Below are 21924 nucleotides of genomic sequence, written 5' to 3'. Positions count from 1 at the left end.
GGTGGGGCAGGGTTGGGATGAGGGAGGGCAGAGAACTAGGAAGGCGGCTGAAAGTACAGTCGAAAAGGAGGGTCTTGAGTCGTGCCTTGAAGGAGGCAAGGGAGGGAGCAAGGTGAAGGGATTGTGGGATGGAGTTCCAAAGGGTGGGGGCAGAGAGGCTGAAAGCCCGGCTACCAATGGAGACATGGAGCAAGCCGGAGCCTGCTGAATGGAGGGAGCGGACAGGTTGATAGGGAGTCAGAAGGTTAGAGAGGTAGGAGGGGGCAAGGCTTTGAAAGTGAGGACGAGGATTTTGAATTCTACCCTCTGAGGGATGGGGAGCCAATGGAGTCGGATGAGGGAGGGTATGATGGGGTCACGGAACCTGGTGCGGGAGAGGACACAAGCTGCAGATTTCCGTATGATCTGCAGTTTGTGGAGGAAAGAGATGGGAAGGCCAACAAGGAGGGAGTTTCTGCAGTCGAGCCTTGAGGTGACAAATGCGTGTATGAATGTTTTGGCGGGAGGCAGTGGTGGAGTTGGGCAATGTTGCGGAGGTGGAGAAGGCAGAGCGGGTCGTGGCACGACATGGGGGAGAAAAGACAGTTGTGGGTCGAACAAGACTCCCAGCTTCCTGACTGGCTTGGTGAGGTGGCGTGTGCAATTGTGGATACTGATGCTGCCAGTGCCTAAGGTGCTGAGGTGTTGGCGTGAGCCAATCAGGAGGGCCTCAGTCTTTCTTACATTCAGCTGTAGAAAGTTGGCTCTCATCCAGGACTTGATGTCTGACAGACATTCTGTCAAGATATCGTTGTCCTGGAATCGAGGGTGGAGGCAGAGAGGTAGAGTTGGGTGTCATCCGCAAACATGTGGAAGTTGACCTAATGTCTGCAGATGATATCACCAAGGGGGAGCATGTAGAGGTTGACGAAGAGGGGACCAAAGACAGAGCCCTGAGGAACACAGCAATAGACTGTGCGGGGGCTGGAAGAGAAACCGTTGGCGGAGACAAATTGGAGATGGTGTGAGATATAAGAACTGAACTATTCAAGGACAGAACCTGAAGTGAGTGACCAATTTTATCTAGGATATAGTTGCCCAGGAAACCAGGAGAAACCCCCTCTTCTTTCAAAAAGTGCCAAGGAATCTTTAACCCCCACGTGAATAGGCAGTCAAGAACTCGGTTTAATGTCTCATCAGAAGGATGGTCAAAAATACAACACTCCCCCGAATGCATTATAGTGTCAATCAAGACAATATGATTTTAAAGTCCTAACATGGAGCATTCTCAATATGTTATTTTTTCCTAACCTACTCAACTCTACCTTTTTTCCCCTTTGATTTTTTTTTTAAAATGTACTTTTTCATCTCTTTTCAGCAAGCGTAGTCTGTTTCGGAGTGGTGATAAGAGCAAGATTTGATTTAAAGTGTTCTTGTTGGCTGAATAAATAGCCCGAAACACTAGTTTTTCAGACAATGACTGAGTCACCCACCTGCTGCCTAAAAACACATCAAAACCAGCAGTGAGGCTTCAAGTGTCACTGCACCCTAACACTGCACAGCGCTTAGAGGTTTAAATTGTATTTTGAGGCGTTAAAGCAGATAATGGTAATACAATAATGAAGCTGAAGTTGTGTGTTTTCACTAGGTCAGTGATTGCTATAGCACTCGAATTAGCAGTAAAATAATCAGGTGAGGCTAGCCCCCTCCCTCATTCGTATAACCTCTTTACGTTCATCATTGCTAGAACCTACTGTGTGGACTGCTGTGCCAGCCTTTTGGTGGATTTAATATTTGCCTCCTTATTTGTGCTTATCTTAGTGTTTTGTTGCTGCTTGGTTTACATTCCCACTTCAAAACTTGGTCTCTGCCATAACAGTAAAGAGAGGTGAAGGGAAAAAGTTAAACTGTTATAGATAAAAAGAAGACAATGGTGTTAAAGAAGATCATATGTTCGACAAAATATTAAATTAATATTCTCTGGAAGTATTTACTAGAGAGGATGAACATGACTATGTAAAAAAAAAGCAGTAAACCATGAGTTCTAAAGGGAGAGGTAAAAATAATAATAATAATCCTTCCATTTCGTATTGGCAAGACATCTCAAAGTGCTTCACAGAAGTGCACTGCAGTGATTGTATTTTGTAGAATGCTTTATACAATCCTCACGCTCATGTCCAAATCCCTTCACTCTCTGGGACTTCCCTACCTCTATGACCTCCTCACTCCCCAATCCACCATCCGGCACCTCCACTCGACTGGCACTGGCCTCCTGCTCATCCCTCATACCCTCCACCCCACCACTGGAGGTCGCGCTTTCAGCCACTATGCCCCAAAACTCTGGAACACTCTCTGGATCCCTCTGCCTTGCCCCCTCTCTCCCTTTTTCCAACTCCCACCTGAAGGCCTACCTCTTCAACCATGCTTATGGCCTACTCCCCCCCACCCCACGTCCCGGTTCGGAGTCAGGCTCCGCCACTGTTAAGTGCTCTGAGAACCTTCCCTGCATGGAGGGCGTTATATAAGTGCAGTTTGTTGCTGTTGTATGTATGTATTATAAGGCTGATGTGGAGTCTCATTGTTTCCATTCTAAGTAGAACTGGCGGAATTTCATAGATGTATACAGAATAGTTAATGGTGTAAATCGAGTGAACCGAGACTATGACTTTAAAATAAGCCCCAAAATAAGACTAGACTTGCAAAATTCAAAGTGTTTGGCCCATTGGATCACTTTTTGTCTTAAAATTTACTATCATAGAATCATAGAATATTATAGCACAGAAAGAGGCCATTCGGACCATTGTGCCTGTGCCAGCTCTTTGGAAGAGCTACCCAATCAGTCCCACTACCCCACTCTTTCCGTATATCCTTGCAATTTTTCCCTTTTCAAGTACCTATCTAATTCCCTTTTGAAAGTCGTTAATGAATCTTTTTCCACCTTTCAGGCAGTGCATTATAGAATTGAGCAGAATTGAAGACGATTTTAAATTCTGTCTTAATCTGCATACTTCATAATTTTAAGAAATATAGAAAACCAGCTTCTGAATAAGACAAAATTTGTGAGTTGTACACATTTCTAAGTAATTTGAATTTTAAGACACATTGTCCTTACAGGCAAACATTAGGTGGAATGTCAGGCCTCAGATAGAAGTCAGTGAAATCCAAATTCAGCAAAATCTTCCTTACTCAAGGACTGACAATTGTCTGCAACGAACTACAACAACAACAAAATTAAATTTATAAAGCGCCTTTCACGTCAGTAGGACGTCCCAAGGCACTGGACAGTCAGGGGTCAGGACTCAAGCATGGGGGAGGGGTGGGGTAGGGGTGAGAGAAAGCAAAGAGGTGGGAGGGCGACCAAAGGCACAATCGAAGAGGATGGTCTTGAGACTGGCCTTGAAGGAGGCAAGGGAGGAAGCGAAGCGACTCTGAGATGGAGTTCCAGAGTGTGGGGGCAGAGAGGCTGAAAGCCCGGCCACCAATGGTAGGGCGGGTCGGGCGGGAGTCATGGAGCAGACCGGAGCCCGTTGAACGGAACGAGCGGGCAGGTTGGTAGGGAGTCAGGAGGTCACAGAGCTAGGAGGAGGCAAGGCCATGAATGGTCCTGAAAGTGAGGATGAGGATCTTGAATTCAATCCTCTGAGGGATGGAGAGCCATTGGAGTCGGGCGAGGGTGGGAGTGATGGGGTCAAAGAGCCTGGTGCGCAAAAGTACATGAGCTGCAGAGTTTTGTATGATCTGCAGCTTGTGAAGGGAAGAGTTGGGAAGGCCGATGAGGAGGGAATTTCCATAATCGAGCCTTAATATGATGAATGCCTGAGTGAGGATTTCGGCAGCCTGAGGGGTGAGGCAGTGTATTTATTAAGAAATTCACAATAAAATATCAAACACATCACTCAATGAGGCTTCTGAATTTGCTTTTTGTTCATTTGTATCTTCATCAAACAAGTTATGAAATTTTCGGCGGTTTAATGCACGCGCACAAATTTTGTTTATGCAATGCACAACAAGTACACAGGTACACAAGGGAAGTCCAAAGTTTGGGCGCAAAGAGCCTCCTTATGAATAATAAAATGGTACTTCAATAACCTGCATTCCAAAACTTTTCCAACAAAGCAACACAACCATTCCTCTTTCCAGTCATAGCAGGTCATAATATCACTCCAATTCAGAGTGATTACCTGAAGAAATCTAGGCTCAAAAGCACTTTTAGTGACTCTCATCTTCCCCCAATTAATCCCTCGATCTGAGCTAAACGTGTCAGTCGCTAAGTAGCTCAGTCGCTCTCACTCTCACCTCGGAGCCAGAAAGTTGTGGGTTCAAACCCCCTCAGGGACTTTGAGCTCAGAGACCAGGCTGATGCTCCAATGCAGTGCTGGGGAGAGAAAGCACTGCATTGCCGGAGCTGTTAAACCTCACTTCCCATCCATGCCTTGTTCAGGGTTCACGTTAAATATCTCCCGCAGTACCGTCAAGGAAAAGAGAAAAGAGTTTCCCAATCTCCTGGCCGACAGTAAAACTGCTCGCGGCTGTTTACGGAGACGTGGCTGTGATAAAATCGTCTGCCTGCAAATCACTCAGTCACTACACTTTACAGCGAGACCCTGCAAAGCGCTTGAAGACGTCTGCATTGAGGGTTTGTATCATTTATTATTATCATAATATTATTTACTATTATAATATACAACAGAAGTTAAAAAAACAAGGTTATTACAGTGCAAAATACGAATGTGAATATGGAGGAGCCTTGCAAATACAGCAAAATGTCAACCTCCCTGTATTTCAGGTACTCAGGACACACACACACACAGTCACACTATCACCACGTTTCGCGAGGGGACATGTAATAATCAGCGAGTATCAGCTCCCTCTCCTCCTCTGTGGCTCCCGATTACCCTGCCTCACCAGGTCTCTTCCCCTCCCCTCATCTCCCACTGACCCACACAAACGCACTGAGAGTGGTGGTCCGAGATCTCACCCTATGGCCGGCTGCATGCGTAAAACTGTCGTCCCCTCTGCAGCCCGGCCTTCCTCACTGTCCTGAGCACACGTTGGTCCTGGTGATCCCGGTACCCGGGGCCCAGGGAGCAGCAACCTCCAAACAGTGGCCTCCAGTCATAAAATGTGTTGCGTGCCACTACCAAGGGGATGGCGTATCACATGCCAGCGGTCGGCCACAACTGCACTAGAAGGATGTGCTTTGATGGGCTGAATGGCCTGTCCTCACCCGTAACTCTTCTTTATGTTCTTTAATGCACAATCCATCCACGAGGACAGGCAAGTGACTTATTCTTCAGCACTGCTTTTTTTTCTACCCTTGTACACGAGACAATCAAGTGGTGACAAGGCCTTCAATGTTCATTTGCACTTGGAATCTCTCCCTTACAGGCCGCTTTAGACAAGGAACAAGTCACGTGGAGGCTTCTTGTTTCCTTCATTACGGAAAAAAGACTGAAGTCTGTACTTTTTGTATTGTTAGAAAATTGACCTCAGAGAGGTTTATAAAACGCTAAGCTGGTAGGAAGGGAACCTGCATGTATTTGAAATTATTTTTTTCTAATATTACAACAATTCAGTGTCCAACATTTAACACCAGAATAGTTGGGATATCCTCCTGACGTGAAAGGCGCTATACAAATGTAATCTTGTTGTTGTTGTTAACGGGCCTCAGGCAGTAGATATCCCAATGCAGGTACAGTAATTGAACACTTCCAACTCAACACCAGTACTATGTCCACTTCTGCATTGCAGAAGATAATCAAATCCCCATAAAGACACACCGTTCTAAATAATAATAATAATCCATGCATTTGATATAGGGCCTTATCATGTCATCGAAACATCTCAAAACATTTCACAGTAATATCAAATATTTATATCAAATATTTTATAGAAAATAGGGTGCAAAATGCCAAACTAAAATAAATTGTAGGGCTTCAGTAAAGACTGCGACCTTCAGTGAGTTCTACTCCACTGTTTGTATGGCTTTGTTTTGATTAAAAGAGGCTAACTGCAGACAAGTAATAAGGGTGATTTTCTGTCAGTATTTCAGTCACTAAATTGAAGCACAAGTTCGCAAGTCATTCAGTTTCAAAGGGAGAGTTGTGCGCTCTTCCCAAAACTAAATATTAGGTGGAGATGAAGGAAAACATTTACTGAGAGATCCTGATCCAATGATTCTTTCATGATTGAAAAAATATCACAGAAACAAGAAGGAACAAAAAAAGAAGCTGTTACCATGAGAACCCTGAAGCTCAGGTCTGGAATTTTAATGCTCTTCTATTGAGAAATGGAAATTGAAAATGAGTGAAAGAGCACTCAGCTTCTTCAGTTATGCTCATCTGTGTATTTTAATTAACTACCACTTCAGAGCCTGAACTGAATTGAATAGATGCAGTGGTGATGAAGAGAGTGCTTGCTTATTACACCTGGTACTGGTTCCATTAATGCAGTGCTGTGAGCAGACTGACGCAAGTCTGTCAAAAGATGCTTTCTTCCATCAAAACATAATCTATTGATGAGTCATTTTGCTTCTAGTCATTAGCACACATGCGAAACAACTAACTAATGCATATAATGAAATATCAGATATTGATCGAAAACTAGAGATTGCAATCTTGTCTGTAACATCTTAAACTTCAAATGCCATGTATGAAATGTCCCCTGTAATCACATTAACACAATTAATACAGCTTCATCCTACTGCTAAATAATATTAGTTAGAGATTGTAAAAGGTAAAGGTTTTAGTAAACTTTTGCTCACCTCCTAAAAGAACATGTGATATGTTTAACAAAGTGCTGTTATTAGTATTATTAGAAACAAAGAAATTACTACCCAAGAGAAAATTTGGCTCATCGAGACTCTATTGGCGCCAATTCCTACACCCGTCATCTTATATATTGTTATAATGAATGAGATGTAAGAGGCATGAAAGGAAAAACTGATCCACGTCAAATGAATCTCATCCAAATCAAAGGAATCTAGACAAGGAGCCAAATATTTTCTTTCTGAATTACATTCAGCAAAGCCAAATGACCCTTAACGTTCAGATTAAACTCCAGACTACAGCAGGCCATTTCGGAGCTCCACATCTTCACTGACACTGGAAACCGTTTTGTGGAATCTTACATCACACAAACCAATGTTGCTTGCTTCAGAAAAAAAAATTGGTGAGTGTAATTAAAAGCAAATTAAATGCAATTAAAGGGTTAAAGTTGGAGCCTTGTATCGGATCAAAATATGGCATTTGAAAACTGGAAATAACTATTCGGAAAGCAAATTTAATTTTACACCTGAAATTGTGGCATTTGCTAAACAAAACCATGGTTCTGAACAATAGCAAACGCCACTTTGCATCCAGAATCTTGCTTTTGGACCTTGCTTAGTTGCGAAACAACCCAATAGCAAAACATTGGCTATGACTTCCAGTTCACAAGGATCAGGAAAATAAAAAATATTAACAATAATCCTTGTATTTGACGTAGCACCTTTCAAGTTAGGAAAGCATGTCGTTTCCCACAGCTGACTGGGATCCTAAAGGGGGGTGGGGGTTGGGCAGGGGAAGCCCGGGGAAAGTGGTTGAAAGCACGTTTGAAAGGATAGATTTTAAAAATGGCGGCAATTTAATTCTGAACAATCTGGAACGAACAAACATTCTTCACAAACCAGGGAGCTTCAGGGCCAAGACAGTCACTATATCAGGACACAAAAAGACCACATCTTTGTGATATCATAGCATATTAATCCCCCCACCCACTCCCTGTCCCCCCCATACACTAAGTGCACACACAACTTTCCAAATATTAATCATCAAAATTACAAGTTTTAATTGACTAAAGCTCAATGTAAGTCCTCATACGATCAAACACATTGAATACTGGAGATAATAACAGAAGAGTTCAGCTGCCATAAATAGAAAGGACACATAATGATTAAAGCCTGAATAAAACAGGTCATAAACAAAAAGTCCTGAGCTGAAAGCTGTTAAAAAGTAAAATGTTAATTGGAACATTTAGTCCTGACCCAGCACAGTGTCTGTTATGATCTGAGGTATTAAGTGGGGTTATCAGACTGTATTATTATGTTGTTTTATTACAGTACATCAATGGGGCTAATGAGTTTGCCGAATTGATTCGTTTTAAAACTTGTTGTCTTTAGATTGTGAATTGCCTTCAGCTGGACTGGGAGAAACTTGTGAAATTCATCCTTTGAAATTGTTTCTATAAAGTAGTCTGACATGTTACAGACATCATTTCTGTAGTTGTATTTTTTTCTCATATTCAGTGCGATTGTGATCACTTACCCCCTTTTGCTAGCTGCTGTGGAGCTGAGGTCGAGGTATTGCAGTTGTTGGCAGCCCATGGCTATGGCCTGAACTCCTGTATCTGTTATTTTCTTACAGCCACTGACATCAAGGTGTCTATTTGTAGGAAGACAAAGAAGACCTCAGCGACATCAAACACACAGCATAGGTCAATATGCAGCTCCCTGGCCGTGATCTTTCATATCTTTCATCACTATAAATATAGATTACTCGCCTAAGGGCAGCAGGATGTTCTCTTTCTTTTCTTAGTCATCAATCTCAAAGTGAACAAATCCATTAACTCCCAGAACTGCAATAAATATGGATTTGTAAAATTACTGAAAATAAAGCTTCAATTCTATAAAAGATTCTTATTTTCATCAGAATCCATGCAACAGAATCTCTGAACCAAACTTTAAGACAACACATGGCTGCCGTTTGTCTGGCATGGAGTGTGCTGAAGTCTCCCAAAGGAATGCACCTTGCTTTCCTAATCCTGGAGAGTTTTGTTGCAGTCTGGCAAGAGCCAAAGTTTGGGGACTCTAAAGTGTGCATTGAGTAGGTACTGTTGGAGTTTAACCACCTAAACCTACTGGAGAACATGGCAAGCTTCTGCTGCTTGCCAAGCTCAGGCTACCCCAAATATTATACAATATTAAATTTAAAGTACAGTAGAAGGCCATTTGGACTATTTTGTTTGTGCCGGCTTCTTTAAGAGCAATCCTTTGAGTCCTTTCTGCCCTGTAGTTTACTCTTTTGTAGGTATTCATCTGGTTCTCTTTTGAAAGATAATATGGAGCCTGCCGCAACCACCACTCCCGGCAGAGCATTCCATATCCTAACCACACTGTGTGAAAAAAAATTCTTCTAACCTACCATTTGCTAATTATCTTAAAATGAAGTCACTCATTCACTGACCAGTGGAAATAAAGTCTCTCTGCTGACTATGAAAACCCCTCATAATTTTGGAGCCCTCTATCTGTCACGCTCTTAAACTTCGCTGTTCCAAAGGAAAAAATTCTCAGCTCCTGCCATCTCTGCACACATTTTGCCTTGAAGGGTTATCAGGAGCAACATCCAGTGGATTTCTGAATTCAGTTATTGACAGTAATACATTACATCTGTTATTATTTAACATTTCCAGGTGAAACCTTTTGACTACAAACTAAAAAGAAAATGAGCAACAGTGGGATCTAACACCCAGCAATTGCTATATCTTGTCGTTATCTAATGGAAGCCTAAAGACACACTCAATTCTGTTCAGCCATGACTCACACACTCAGATATGAGTCACTGAGTGACGTTTCATTGGTCCTTTTACGAATGTGTGCGTTTTGGCCTGGTTACTGCCCAGTTTGGTTGATAACCCATTTGGATTGGTTTCCATGGTGCCCACACCTGTGTGCATAACATTATCTTAAGGCGTTCACATCATTCCATCGGCTGCACATGGTCATTTTGTGGGTTACGTGCAAGAAAAATCCAGCATAATGATGCAGAAAAGGGCTGGATTTTAACTCAGGTGGAGGAAGCCTCCTGATGATTGCTAATGACTACTTTACATATAGAGGAGGTGACATTTGCTTTCACAATCTCAAACGCAAGTGCTACAGGTCTATTTACACAAAGTCAACACTGTTGGTTTCTTTGTTTCTGTTTTTCAAAAATAGAACAAAATCCTTAACCTTGACCCATTTATTACGTTCACAGCAATAAAAGAGGCATTGACCTGCCTTTGAGCTATTGGCAACTTCTGAAATTCCATAAGTTTCCAATAGCTCAAAGGCAGGTCAATGCCTCTTTATAAATGTGATCGAAAAAACACTTCCTCATGAATGACTGGAAGTGCCTTATGGCTACTTTACATAATGTTATATAGAGTTACATAGAGTGTTGAGCACAGGAACAGGCCATTCGGCCCAACTAATCCATGCCAGTGTTTTTGCTCTACAAGATCTCCCACCCCACCTATTCCCTCTCCTTTCCCTTCTATTTTCTTCTCCCACAGATATGCAACAAAAAAATACCAAGAAACGATTTCTCTTCAATCCATTGATCCTTTTTGTGCCATCCACAGCTGCCGGCAATGAATTCCACGTTCTCACCACCCTCTGTGTAAAGAAGTTCCTCCTAAACTTCCTATTAGATCTACCACTGGCTATCCTTTATTAATGCTCCTCACTCTGGACTCACCAACAAGTGGAAATAGGTTATCAACATCCATCTCATTCAATCCGTTTACAATTGTAAATTCAATTCAAGCCGTCGTTTTTTGATCATTTCATTTTTTGAAACAATACTTTCCTTTTCCTCAGCCAAGAAGAGCCTCCAGGCTTTCAACTGAGCGTCAATGTACAGCTAGCCAGTAGGGAGTGATGAGGAGTTGACTTTCCCTTTGATTTTTCCCTCAATTCCTATGAGTCACCACTTGTAAGAAATCACAGCCCCGAAACTGCATCTTACCACTCTGTGGTGTAGCATGCCAACACCTCAATTAATCGTAACCTTCTAAAATCAGTGGATGCCTTTCTTACCTTATGGTAGGTAAGTATGTGCTTATTTCAACCAGGCTGACATCTGTCACCTGTAGGCAGGAGCTGAGAGTGAGGCGTTCCATCTTTGGGCACTGTCTGACAACATGATGCACCACGTGGTCCCGAACCTGCAAAAACAGCACTGTCTCATTGGTATCTGTACTGACTCTGGTTTTCTTTGCTGGGTCTACTGTGCTCCTTTCTGTAAGCTACAGCAAACAGCCCCAGAAAATGCCGTGATTTTTAATGGAAATCTTCAATAAGGAATTTCCTTCCAGTAACCGAAAGCAAGATAATTACAGTTTAGATTCATACAGCACCATGAGCGAATAGTTCATAAATTTCACAAATAAAACCCAAATGTAACATATAAATTTGTAATGCTACAAACCATACCTAGTGGGTAAGTGGAACAACAACTACAAATTGTATTTATACAGCGCCTTACCCATTGAGGGACGGGCCAAGGTGCTGACAGAGTGGAAATAATTACAGGGGAATAATCACTCATTCATTTGTCTCTTTGCATTGTATAATTCCTGCTCTCAAACTCCGCCCCATTTCCCTTTCCTCTCCAAAGTCCTGGAACGAGTCGTTGCTTCCCAGCTTCTTTACTTCCTCAATCGCCACTTCCTTCACGAACCCCTCCAATCGGGTTTTGTGCCGTCCACAGCACAGAAACAGCCTTGGTCAAAGTGACAAATGACATTCTGTCCATCTGCGACCAGGGCTCCCACTGCCTCCTCATCCTCCTTGCCCTCTCTGTTGCCTTCAATACCATTGACCACTCTATCCTCATCCACCGCGTCTCGTCTCACCTCTTGTCTCTGTTCTTGAATGGTTCAGATCATACCTCTCACACCAGCTCCACTTCATCTCCACAAACGGTTTCTCCTCTAGCCCCCGCACCGTCTCTTGCAGCATTCCTCAGGGCTCTGTCCTTGGTTCCCTCCTCTTCAATATCTATATGCTCCATCTTGGTGACATCATCCGCAGACATGGGGTCAACATCCACTTCAATGTATGTGAATGATACCCAACCCTATCTCTCTGCCTCCACCCTTGACTTCAGGATCACTGCTGTCCTGACAGAAATGTCAGTCAGACATAAAGTCCTGAATAAGAGCTAATTTTCTTCAGTTGAATGTCAACAAGACCGAGGCGCTCCTGATTGGCTCCTGTCAGCGCCTCCACACCTCAGGCACTGACAGCGTTATCACCCATGGTTGCACACTCCACCTTGCTAAGCCAGTCTGGAACCTTGGGGGTCTTGTTTGACCCTCAACTATCCTTTATACCCCACATCTGTGTCATGACCCACTCTGCCTTCTCCCATCTCTGCAACATCGCCCGGCTTCACTACTGTCTCACACCGCAGGCCACTGAAATAGTCATACACACATTCATAACATTGAGGCTTGAATAAGCAAACTACTTGCTTGACAGCCTCCCCAACTGTTCCCTCCATAGGCTGCAGCTCATCCAGAACTCAGTAGCCCGCGTCCTCTCCCGCACCAGGCTCCGTGACCCTGTCCGCCCCATCCTCGCATGACTCCACTGGCTTCCCATCACACAGAGGATACAGTTCAAGACCCTGGTCCTCACCTCAAAGCCCTCCATGGCCTTGCTCCCCCTTACCTCTGCAACTTCCTAACCCCCTACCGTCCTGCCCACTCCCTCCGCTCAGTGGGCTCCGGCCTGCCCGCCCCATACTCGCCCGCCCATTGGCGGGCAAGCCTTCTGCCACTCTGCCCCCACCCTCTGGAACTCCATCCCGAAATTCCTCCGCCCCGCCCCCTCTCTTGCCTCCTTTAAGACCCATCTCAAGACCCTGCTCTTTGTCCGTGCTTTCGATCATCCTTGTACACCCCTTGCCCTCCACCCTCCCCAATCCCGACCCCCAGCTCGGGTCCATAACACTGACTGTCCAGCGCCTTGGGACATCCTCCTGATGTGAAAGGCGCTGTATAAATGTAATTTTCTTGTTGTTGTAATGTTAGTTATGATTTCCGATAATCGGTTATGTGCAAAAATCTTCAGAATACCACAACAACAACTGCATTTATATACTCAGTTACGTGGCATAGGATTTTGGAGTGCTTAAAATTATACCAGAGAGTGGACTCAAGCATTTGTGTCACTCGATACATTACAATTTACATATCACCTTTAAGGTTGGGAGGACGTTTCAAAGCCCATTCGCAATGTTGTTGAATATACACCCAAGCGTGGTGGGGGGGGAAGAGGAGAGAGGGAGCAAATCAGAAGGACCCCAGGATGGAGTTCCAGATAGTCGCAGCAGAAAGGAGGATCGCCCACCCGCTGATGGTGGGTGGATGGTGGGGGGGTGGGGAACATGAAGCTGGTCATTACTCACTGAGCAAAGGGAGTGACCAGGTCAGCAGAGTTGACAGAGGTCACAGAGGTAGGGAGGTGCAAGACCATGGAGGGATTTATAGGTCATATGTTAGTATTATCTTAATTACATTTAGACTAATGTTAAGCTTGTGCCACCTTTGCTGAAAATCAGGTAACAAACTGAAGACAAAAACAGTCACTCACTATTACACTATCTACAAACTAAGGAAGAGGGCCAACCTTCAGTGAGATCTCAGACTGGTAGCCTGCGTGCCCACTCCACTGTGCCGCTGCAGAAATTGAGGACAGACAGGAATCCTCCACACAGGAGCTACATAAATGTGGCCACTTAAAAAAAGGTAAATACAATGCTTGTATAGTCGGAATATAGCGACCATTCAAAATACTTACTCTGAGAGTTACCATCCGGTTTAAGAACAACGAGGCTTCTAAGATCAAGAATATATTAGGAATGAGTGGGAATGATTACAAAACTATTTAAACTCACAGGCCCAATTTATGCTTTGAAGTGGCACGCATTAAATTTCCACAATGCCTTAGAATTGGCAGGCCTGCATTGCTGTTTTCCTGCTGTTTTGCTGTGCTCTTTTTTGTGTCCTGTAATGTTCCAGCTCTTAAGCATATCGTTGCACTTGAGTGACTTTTCTCAGTCCTTACCGCATTTAGTCCTGATAGGTTCAGTGTCATCAGGCTTGTCAAGCAAGTCACGATCTGTACCAGACAGATAGCTGTGATCTTTGGCAGCCTTCCAATGTTCAGGATCTGGAGGTCACGGCACCTCTGGGCCATGTAGCTCAGACAGTGTGCACTCAGAGTATGGCATCCAAATACTTCCAGGTCTCTCAGACTGGATGAGAAAAGAGAGGCAACAAGTTAGAAGTTTCAAGGAGCTTGATGGAAGTTTGCCTGTTCTCGTTCATTAATAATAATAATCCTTGCATTTGATATGGCACCTTATCACATCATTGAGAGACGTCTCAAAGCGCTTCACAGAGTATATTGTAAAGTGGATTCACTGTGAATTTTATGGGAGAAACATGGCAGCCAATTGTGCATAGCAGTGTCCCACAAACAGTCGTGGATTGATTAACCAATTTTTTTTTGAGGGATTATTATTCCCAAAAAGCAAATCGTCAATAGACTAACAATCGGGTTCCTATTTACTGCTAGGTAAACACAGGCGAGCGGAGTAGGGAAACTTGCTTAAGGTTCCGCCCCGCCTGGGAATCTAATTCAGGCTCTCTCACTTGCGAAACAAGCGCGCTAACCAATATGCTACAGGACTCCATGATACCAACAGACAGAGATAGAGACACACACACACACATAGACACAGAAACAGACACAGACACAGATATTGATTGCAGTTAAAAACAATATATCATTGCTATTAAAGGCAGTTATTCCACTCCAATTTGAAAATCTGATGTCATATTGGAAGCAATGATTGGTAAATTCGCAAGATTTACTTGGTGATCAGAGCTTATTGACAACAATGAGATTTGTGGCAACTGGTTAATATTCCAGGTATTTAATATAAATTTGTGGTTGTAGCAATGGAAGGTCTTGTACTAAGCACTACACTTCTTGTGACTTATTTAAATGTACCAAGAGCAGGACTTTGAATTGGTTAACAAGCTGTACAGTACAAGAAGTACAGCTGCATCAGCACAACATTCATTGTTTCTAATTACCTAGCATGACGGCTGCTAAGATGCTCCAAGTTGTAATTGAAATGTGTTCAGAAGAAGCAATCTGCTTCTCCTCCTTTGCAATAATAGAAAAATAATAGCTCAGTTGAGGTTGTGACTCTTCTGACAGTGTCTATTGACATAGGTTTTTCCTTTTGCCCATTACAAAAAGCCTTACATATTCTTATGTGATGTGATTTTCAGGTTGTCCTGACAATGTTCTGACTATGCTTTCTGGCCTCTGCAAATACCTTGCTGCTAGGAGCAGTGTTCAAAGGAACTTCATGAGGGTGGCTTACCCTCCGATTTTACCCGTTATGAAAGTGTCTAGACCTGACTGCCACCTTCTTGATGAACAGACATAGCAAGCCTTGTGCACATTCGAGCATTCCCTGACTTGCAGTACAACAACATGCTTGTATTGATATAACAACCTTCACAACAAGTAGCATCTTGAAGTGCGCTTGAGATCCCCCTCCCTAACTCTCTCCTTCCTCAGTCCCATTTATCTGCCCTTACCCCATAGACTGCCTTTCACATTGGGAGAATGTCTCAAAGTGCTTTACAAAGACTAAGCGGAAGGGAGCTACAACACAAACTTACATTTGTATAACGTCTTTCACATTGGGAGGACGTCCCAAAGTGCTGGACAGCCAGGGATTTGGATCCGAACAGGGAGGGGGGGATTGGGGGTAAGGGATAGAGCTGGCATTAGGTGGGGGTAGCGGATTGCAGGCTGAAAAAAGAGGTAGGTCCTCATGAGGCAAAATCTCAAAATGCTTCACAATAAATATTGTCAAGTGTAGTAATTGCTGTTTGTAGACAAGCACAGCAGCTATTTGCACCATTAACGTCTTGCAAGCAGTCATGGGACAAATGACGATTCAACTGGGGATTGTTGGCAAGGACACCAGGGGAAACTCCCCTCCCTTTTCAGGTATTAGTGTCATTGGTCTTTAACCTCCACCTGAAAAAGGAGCTACCCGCGTGAAGGGTGCCATAAAAATGCAAGTTGTTGTTGTTAAAAACAGGCATCCAGGACAACCTTGGTTTAATATCTCATCAGAATCGTGGCAAGTTAAGCATTTCTGCGCTCCCCCAAGGTTTCATTGTATCAGTATACGACATATACTCAACAACAACAAAATTACATTTATAGAGCGCCTTTCACATCGTGAGGACGTCCCAAAGCACTGAACAGTCAGGTGTTGGGGCCCGAACATGGGGAAGGGGTGGTGTAGGGGTGAGGGAAGGCAGAGAGGTGGGAGGGCGACCAAAGGCACGATCGAAGAGAAGGGTCTTGAGACCGGCCTTGAAGGAGGCAAGGGAGGAAGTGAGGCAAAAGGACTGCGGGATGGAGTTTCAGAGTGTGGGGGCAGAGAGGCTGAAAGCCCGGCCACAGATGGTAGGGCGGGAGACATGGAGCAGGCCGGAGCCTGTTGAACGGAGGGAGTGGGCAAGTTGGTAGGGAGTCAGCAGGTCAGAGAGGTAGGAGGGGACAAGGCCATGGATGGCCTTGAAAGTGAGGACGGGGATCTTGAACTCGATCCTCTGGGGAATGGAGAGCCAGTGGAGTCGGGTGAGGGTGGGAGTGATGGGGTCACAGAGCCTGGTGCACAAGAGTACACGAGCTGCAGAGTTTTGGATCATCTGCAGCTTGTGAAGGGAAGAGTTGGGAAGGCCGATGAGGAGGGAGTTTCTGTAATCGAGCCTTGATATGATGAATGCATGGATAAGGGATTTGGCAGCTTGAGGGGTGAGGAAGTGGCGGATTCTTGACTCATATGACAGATTTTAGAGGGTTTGGAAAATGAAAGGAATTTGACTTTAACTCTAATGCACCATCAAGTTTAAGCACAGCCTGAGTTTGGAGGTACTTTTTAATTAAAAATAGGTATCTATTTGTTGTCTTAATTCTGATTTTTGAATGCTGGTCTGTGATATTATAATCAGAGAAAGCTATTTGCAAAATAACTGAAGCTCTTTGTTCTGTATCAATTTGTCATCAGTCAGGTTTTTTTTACTTAGAATGGGGTGATGAAAAGTCACTAGGACTTACAGATGTGTTCTCAAGCACTGTAGGAACTCCTACAGATTCACCTGCGTTGCTGTGGCAAACACAGGGATGAACTGTTTGAAGAGGCAAACGGAGAGATTGAGTGGATCACCTTTCATGGCTTTATCACTATACTTTTGATCTTTTTTAAGGTCTCAATATTAAATCATAATGAAGTGCAATTCTGATTGAAAGATGAAAACAAGCACAACACTGCACAGAAACACAGAGCTTCACAGTGTGGTCTCACAGTGAAGTACCCATTTAGACTTTAAATGAGCCCATCTGATAACAAAAGAGAGAGGAAAAAGCACTAAAACAGTGGTCTTTCCACGTCAGTCTCTACATGACAATTTACATGCATAAAGATCTTTTCATGTCGGGAAGACCTCCCAAAGTGCACTGGAGTGTGCTATGCTTTGTATGTCTATAGGATGGAGACTAGTTATGTTCTGGATGTATAGGTGATCTGTGGTTGTCGGGTTAAAGCATAGTGAAGTAAAAATTCCATTCAGCGTGATGTACAGTGCCTGTGGTGATGAAAAAATCCCAATAGTGTACAGCATCACCTTTAGCAATGCATGTAATGCTGATTGGATTTTTTTTCCTCAATTGTAATGGAATATTAATGGAACTTTACATCTTCACCCTTTATATATTCTTACTAAACTTGACCAGGCAGTGTTTGGTGCTGACACTGGGAGCCTAAAATGAGAAAGGGCTGGTTGACTTTCCTGAATGAGATGAACTGAAAAATAAACTTTACAATACATTCCTCCGTACACATTGAAACAACTAGAGTACAGAATCATACAGCACAGAAGGAGGTCATTCAGCCCATCGTGCCTGTGCCGGCTCTTTGAAAAGAGCTATCCAAATCAATCCCACTCCTCCGCTCTCTCCCCATAGCCCTGCAAACTTGTCCTCCCCAAATAATTATCTACTTGTCTCTTAAAAGTTGTTAACAAATCGGCTTCCACCACCCTTTCAGGCAAGGCATTCCAGATCCGAACAACTCACTGCGTGAATACATTTCTCTTCACCTCCCCTCTGTTTCTTTTAACAACCATTTTAAACGGATATCTTCAGGTTACTAATCCACCCGGCAATGGAAATAATTTCTCCTTGTTCACCCGACTGAATCCCCTCATAATTGTGAACACCTCTATTAAAACTCCCCTTAATCTTCTCTGCTCCAAGGAGAATAATGAACAGGAAATGAAGGATGACAAGATAAAAAAATTAATCTTGATGCATTCCATATCTTCCTTGTTGAAATGATCAATCGGGAATTTTGGATGCATTTTGATTGAAGCACTTAACATTCAAGTGAAGCACTTGTAAAACAATTCTGTACATATTTAAAGAAAATATTCATGTAGAATAACTGACAATTCATAGAAATATACTGACTGAGACATTGACGAGTGGAGTTTCCATGTTTTCCACTTCAAATGAACTGAATAATGGCTAAAAACAAAATTGCAGCTGCTGTAAGCGAAAGCTCACTGTGAATTGAAACATACAGACCGGAACCAATTCCTAGTGTATTTGCATCACATGAATCCAATAGCTTTATTACAGCCTCTATTCACTGCATTCGTAGTGCAGTGCTACACAAATGAGAACAGCACAGCAAGGAAATTAATATAGCACTAATTACTGAAGGACCACAATGGTTTATAATGAACTCTTTGCCCTGTGCTGGTTGATACAGAACATATTCCTCTAACAAAAAATGCAATTATTCCTCTCGCTCAGCCTTTCTACAAAATGGATTGTTGCGACATTTTACCAAGGTCCATCAAATGGCACAACCGTAGCCACGGAGACCGCAGTGTTTAGCTGGCCATCTTAATTTGGAGCCTTGAACCTTTGTACTAAAAAGAAATACTCAATATTATGTTAGCAAAATGCATGGTGTGGCAGTCAAACTGCTCAGACAGTCAAGGTTTAAAGGAATATGATGCTCAAACAACAAAATTGTAGATCAAAGACCCATTGCTCTCTGTCACTGGTTGAGAAATGAGTGAAGAATGTTATCAATTCTCAAACATGCTCTTAGAATAATGCTTGAACTGCTGTTTGACACTGGTGACAGCAACGGTGGCCTCCACAGCCTAGCTTGTCAAACCTTAAAGAGAAAATGTGAAGAAAAACAAAATGTCAAATAACATAATATAATAGCTTCAAAAGTTCTTACCAGATCTCCCGATGGTTTCGTGGCTAATGGAACTATTTGGAAAAGTATGAGAACATGCAGACCAGAAGCTCGCAGGTATAAATCCAGTTGTTATTTTACTGCACTATTTTGTCAGCCCACCACACATATCGTTGCCTGGCTCCACTCGCACCTTATCTCCCACCAAATCAAATTTACCTCCTCCTTACTTTCAAATGCCTCCATGCCCTCATCCCCACCCTATCTTTGTGACTTCCTACAACCTTATTCTCCCAGTCATTCCCTCCACTCTGCCAACTCCGCCCACTCCATCCCACTATCAGTGGATGAGCTACTTCGCTCTGGAAATCTCTCTATCATTTCTTCCCCCTCCCCGTTCAAAACCTACCTAAAGACCCATATCTCTGACTCTCCCTTAACCTCCTCCAAATTCTCCTCCTCCTCTCCTGAAATTGTGTAACTCCTTGTTCCCCTCTGTCATTCCATAGATGCTGGATGCCCTCAGGTACCTCACCCAAGTGATTACTAGCCATACGTGAGCCTTGACAGTGTTGGCAGGACAGCCGAGCATGAAGGACATCATAACCAAGCAGAATCCATTCCCAGCAGGACACAATGGTAACCAACTGCTGAGATCTACTAGCACAGCATAGACCTACATTCAAACCTGCAGTCTTCCAGTCTGAGTGGCATAAAAAAACCTTTACTTATGTCCTTTTACCATGTTACCATTCTTTGAAGGACATTACCACAGATCAGCATTAACGGGGAAGATCTTACCTCTTTCCATGCTTTTTACTCAAAACGTTAATGGCTTCATCTGTGAGGTGGCAGCCGTTAACACAGAGTCTTTGAAGCCTGCAGCACATAAGTCATTACAGTATATGGAAGCTTTACTTTTATGTACACACATACTGAATATATATATATAAATAAACATGTTTTCATCCTATCCATGGCGTGAATGTGCCTCCTATATATTATCCTATATGTATCATCTTGCATTTGTCTGTACTTAATTTCATTTGCCATCAGCCCATGCTACACCTCATTGAGTTCTCTTTACAAGGCATTAGCTGCCTCCATTGGTTCGACAGTTTCTCAGAGGATGAGATGCAAAAGAACCACGAGAAGCTTCAGACAACGAGATGCATCAAGAGACATGAGCATAGGACATAGAAGTATGTATGGCACAACAACATGTACTTACAATATAATACAAATTTACAATTATATAACACCATTCACATAGAGAGAATATTCCAAGGTGCTGGACAGTCCAGGGTTTGCACCCGAACTGGGGTGGAGGGCTGATCGGAGGTGAAATGACCAAAAGCATTGTCAAAGAGGAAGGTCTTCAGGTGGACCTTACATAAGAACATAAGAAATGCTAGACGAAAAAAGAACAGGGTCCAACTAGCCTTCCACCTTCCTGGCAGTCGCATGCACATATGTCCCAAACTACCTACGTACTATAGCCCATAATGTTATTTCTTAAAAGAATACTATCTAATCTGTGTTTGAAAGAATCAACATTTTCTGCTTCAACCGTCTCCCTTTGGAGCCTGTTTCACAGTTACTCCACTTCAATCGCAGGCCGTGACCTCGGGTTTTACTATTCTAGACAAGTTGAAACAACCTGTCATGATCTATATTGTTTTGCCCCTCTAAGATTTTAATGGCAGCAATCATGTCGCCTCTCAATCTTCTCTTTTCCAGTGTGAACATGCCTAATTTACTTAGTCGCTCCTCATAGACCAAGCCCACCATTCCCTCAATCATTTTGGTTGCCATTTTGTACTGCGGCAACCAGAACTATACACAGTGCTTTAAGTATGGTCTCGCCAATGGTTTGTGCAGGAACAGGATTAACCCACTATTTCAGCTTGCTATTGATCTTTTGATACATCACAACAGCTGGTTTGCTTTATTCACTGCCACAGAGCATTGTTGGTGCCTTGAAGCAGGTGAGGGAAGGGGTGAGTCTAAAGGACTCTGCTTTGGAGTTCTGGAGGCACATATGCTGAAAGCCCAACCAACGATGGTGAGGCAAGTGGGACGGGTGGGGGACTTGAAGCAGGCTGGTGCTCGCTGAGGGTTTAAGGAGGTTGCAGAGGTTTAAAGGGTGGGGCAAGACCATGGAGGAATTTAAAGGTTAAGGACATGCATCTTGAACTTACTGCAACACATACCGTGAACAGGCTTCAACCAGTGCTACAATGCCGCTGTCAGTGGCCCCCGACCAGCTGACGTCCACAGAGACCAGCCAGCAGCAAACTGCACTCGCCTGGAGCAGCACTTGGTCTCCTCGCAAATTCAGCCCGCTGCAGCTTGTAACATTCAACTCCTGTGTGTTTCAGAAAGTCCCAATTAGAATCGTCACTGAATATAATTTATCAACAATATGAAAATACGCAAGTTTCAGTCATAAACGGAAGATGTATTCAAAATAATAAAAATTAACATGCGCATTTCCAAGGACTTCCCTGATGATCATAATTAAAAAATGAACTTGGTAAAGAAAAAGTTCCTGATCTCTGTGCTCAAATTGCCCTTTGTAACACAAAAACCTATATCCTTTTGTTCTGCTGTCCTGGTCCATCCATTTCTGTCCTCACATGATGTCCATTATAATAATAATAATGTCCATTATGACCAGGGTTTAGAGGTATCTCATTCTAACCCCAGCACCTTCATTTTCTACAGTGTAAGAGTAATAATAATAATCCTTACATTTAATAGCTTATCAAGTCAATGAGTCATCTCAAATCTCTTCAGAGGATATACTGGAAAGTGGATT

The 21924-nt window shown here is 43.2% G+C and overlaps 1 protein-coding gene across 1 annotated transcript in view; it reads right to left on the bottom strand.

Moving 5' to 3' along the window:
• LOC103187373 overlaps positions 1 to 21924 on the bottom strand; it is a 68564-nt gene that overhangs the window by 4236 nt on the left and 42404 nt on the right. The window contains exons 12-16 of the mRNA XM_042346876.1: positions 21317 to 21471; positions 19905 to 19982; positions 13853 to 14042; positions 10817 to 10944; positions 8283 to 8399 (exon numbers count right to left, since the gene is read on the bottom strand). Coding sequence (XP_042202810.1) covers positions 8283 to 8399; positions 10817 to 10944; positions 13853 to 14042; positions 19905 to 19982; positions 21317 to 21471 — 668 coding nt within the window. The remainder of the gene's footprint in view (positions 1 to 8282; positions 8400 to 10816; positions 10945 to 13852; positions 14043 to 19904; positions 19983 to 21316; positions 21472 to 21924) is intronic.

The sequence above is a fragment of the Callorhinchus milii genome, unplaced genomic scaffold (genome assembly GCF_018977255.1).
Source record: "Callorhinchus milii isolate IMCB2004 unplaced genomic scaffold, IMCB_Cmil_1.0 Scaffold1, whole genome shotgun sequence".
Lineage (NCBI taxonomy): Eukaryota > Metazoa > Chordata > Chondrichthyes > Chimaeriformes > Callorhinchidae > Callorhinchus > Callorhinchus milii.
Note: the sequence above shows the minus strand (reverse complement) of the source record. Positions and strands in the feature narration are given on the sequence as shown.